The sequence below is a fragment of the Hibiscus syriacus genome, unplaced genomic scaffold (assembly GCF_006381635.1).
Source record: "Hibiscus syriacus cultivar Baekdansim isolate YM2019G1 unplaced genomic scaffold, ASM638163v2 tig00002840_pilon, whole genome shotgun sequence".
NCBI lineage: Eukaryota > Viridiplantae > Streptophyta > Magnoliopsida > Malvales > Malvaceae > Hibiscus > Hibiscus syriacus.
In genome coordinates, this window is record NW_024061947.1 from 10,794,535 (window position 1) to 10,797,063 (window position 2,529).

At 37.4% G+C, this 2,529-nt stretch overlaps 1 protein-coding gene across 1 annotated transcript; it reads right to left on the reverse strand.

Annotated features, from left to right (window-relative positions):
- Positions 1–773: 773 nt before the first annotated feature.
- LOC120152922 (probable xyloglucan endotransglucosylase/hydrolase protein 21) lies at positions 774–1,777 on the reverse strand. Its single transcript, XM_039165003.1, has 3 exons — positions 1,506–1,777; positions 1,252–1,434; positions 774–1,170 (listed from the first exon to the last, which is right to left on the reverse strand). The coding sequence occupies exons 1-3, from the start codon at positions 1,775–1,777 to the stop codon at positions 774–776; spliced, it is 852 nt and encodes a 283-aa protein (XP_039020934.1).
- Positions 1,778–2,529: the final 752 nt, after the last annotated feature.

Below are 2,529 nucleotides of genomic sequence, written 5' to 3' on the forward strand. Positions count from 1 at the left end.
TAATTTAAATTTAAATTACACTTTTATACATCACTTTTAAAAGTTCTTTTCTACTATACTTTAAAAAAAGTTTTTTTCAAAAGCTATACTAAACCGATCCTAATTAAATCTGAAAGTTTAAGCAAAACGATTTAGTTACTGACAACACCCGCACCCAACTAACCAACTTGTAGCTAACCACCATCCCACGCCCTCTTTGGTTGCTAGTCCTCCATCTCCGCCATATATGATCTTACAAAACGACAGGAAAAAGAGTAGGCCATTTCACAAAAAAAAAAAAAAAAATAGAGTGCAAGAAAGAGAGGAGTCACTAAGGCTTCGCAACAAGTTAAACCACCATCGAGCATCTTCAACACACCTAAATTCCCTATGATCCTGAACCTTAACCTGAATTACATCAATCCCCAAACCAACAGTCATTGGCATTAACAAAAGCCCCACCTTGTTCCTCTCAATACTACCCAAACCAACTTACCATTATCGTCCCACGGTCGTACCACCAAAAACCAAGCATCTCTGGCCTATGATAAATCAGTACTCAAATGAAATTTCTACAATTCTTCTTGAGACGTGTTAGAAAGAAGAAGAAAAATCAGTTTTAGAAGATTTTAACTTTAGACCTGAAATAAAAGAATATATATAAAATTGCTCTAATACACGATGAACTCTTAAAATAGAATATTTTATTGTTATTAAATGATTATACAAATGACTGGAATCGACATTGTCATTGATTTAAATTATGTTACAATCTTCTGGAAAGTACTTATGTCTCAAATGTGTTTCCTGTTTCTGACAGTGCATTCCACAGGTAGGCCCCGAGGGAATCGCTTTTCGTCTTTGCAGTAATTGTAAACCATGTAATTCCTTTGCACCCATTTCATCACTTTCTGACTGGAAGAATCCATCTCCTGCGAAAACCAGGCACTGTTATTCGAAGGGCAGCCTGAGTCTCCATTAGACCAGACACAAGCGTTAGCAGTGAAGTTCCTGAAAGAAGCTGTGAAAGGTGCCCGGCTCCAATCGGTCTTCACTAGACCTCCTCTCGTGGCCCAATCATCCGCGTTCCATATGCTACAGTACATTCTCATGGCTTGGATTTTCGGGTACGGAACTCCAGCTTCTTCCAGGTTTTTGAACTCTCTAATCGGTCTACCATCTACATAGAAACTGAAACAAATATTTGTGCCAACGCTGAGAAAAGAGTCGCAAGGCCAAGATCACATGCTGATCATCTTTATATGTACTTACATAACGTGTCCGGGATTCCACAGAATCGAGTAAGTGTGGAAATCAGCAGTGGGGTCGAACCACAGGTAGAATTGTTGCTCCCTGTCACCTTTGCCTTTCGTGTAAACATTAGTGTGAACGATGTAAGGATCATCGCTCAGGTTTCCCAAGAATTCGAAATCGATCTCGTCCGAAGACGATAAACTCAATAAATCGTATACCAAAAAAACAAACTTTTAAATGTATAAGATAATCGCTTACGTAGTAGCAGTGACGGTCCTGCAGAGTTGCCAGGCACAAGTTTCAGTTGCATATCGAACTTCCCGTACAGAAATTCATACTTGGATTGGAAGCCTGAACCAGAGGCTTTGTCGAGGGAGAGAGTAAGAAGCTGTGCGTCGTTGAGGATTTTTGCACGACCATCTCCCCATGTGATATCGACATCCTGGTTAAAGTTGCCTGCAGAGGCAACCATTAAAGTTTGAACCACGAGAGCACCAACGAGGAGCATTTGTAGAGCATTTGGAAGAGTGGAAACTGTATCCATTGGCTATAGGTTAGAGAATTGATGTAAGATTGAATTGTTGTTACACTATGAAAGATTTGAGGTTGTGGTTAGTTATTTATAGGAGAGCGGAGAATATTGGATATTGTAAGTTGGTTGTTGGGGTGATCTACGAACTGGACATCTGGATGGCATAAACAAGCACAATGATTATAACACAGTCCAATGGAAGGGATTTTCTAGGACCTATAATCTATAAGATTAGTTGCTTCCCAGGTTGTAAATGTGTAGTCAACCTACCCACAAATAAGCGTGTGCTGTGTTTCTAGTAGTTTCCAGCAAACAATGTATGAGTCGATCATATGCATAGGGACGATAAGGGTCGGATCCAATCAGATTTTTAGTTTTTTTGAACTTTATTAAAAAATATATATATATTTCTATTAGTAAAATTAGCCCAATAACGATAATACCAAAATATTTTGAAACATAGCGTTGGTGGAAATTTATTTTGGGATATGTGATATTTATATATATGTGAGTATGATAAATTGTCGAATTTTAATAAAATATAATTCTTTTATTAGAACTCATCATGTCCCCATGACAAGTTCTAAAAATATAATATATTTTATTAAAACTCGTCACACCCACATGACGACGTGACGAGTTCCAAAGCACTGTAAAAAATGTCATATATCTAAAAATATATTTGAAGGTGCCCTACTTCGTAATTAATTATTTCTCTTGTATTATTTAGCTGATTTCTTCCTTTCAATTATTATTTGATTCAA

Coding starts and splice junctions, on each gene's coding strand:
- LOC120152922 (XM_039165003.1), bottom strand. CDS start 1,777: ATGGATACAGTTTCCACTCTTCCAAATGCTCTACAAATGCTCCTCGTT. Junction 1,435..1,505: donor CCTGGCAACTCTGCAGGACC/GTCACTGCTACT, acceptor CGATTTATTGAG/TTTATCGTCTTCGGACGAGA. Junction 1,171..1,251: donor TGGAATCCCGGACACGTTAT/GTAAGTACATAT, acceptor TATTTGTTTCAG/TTTCTATGTAGATGGTAGAC.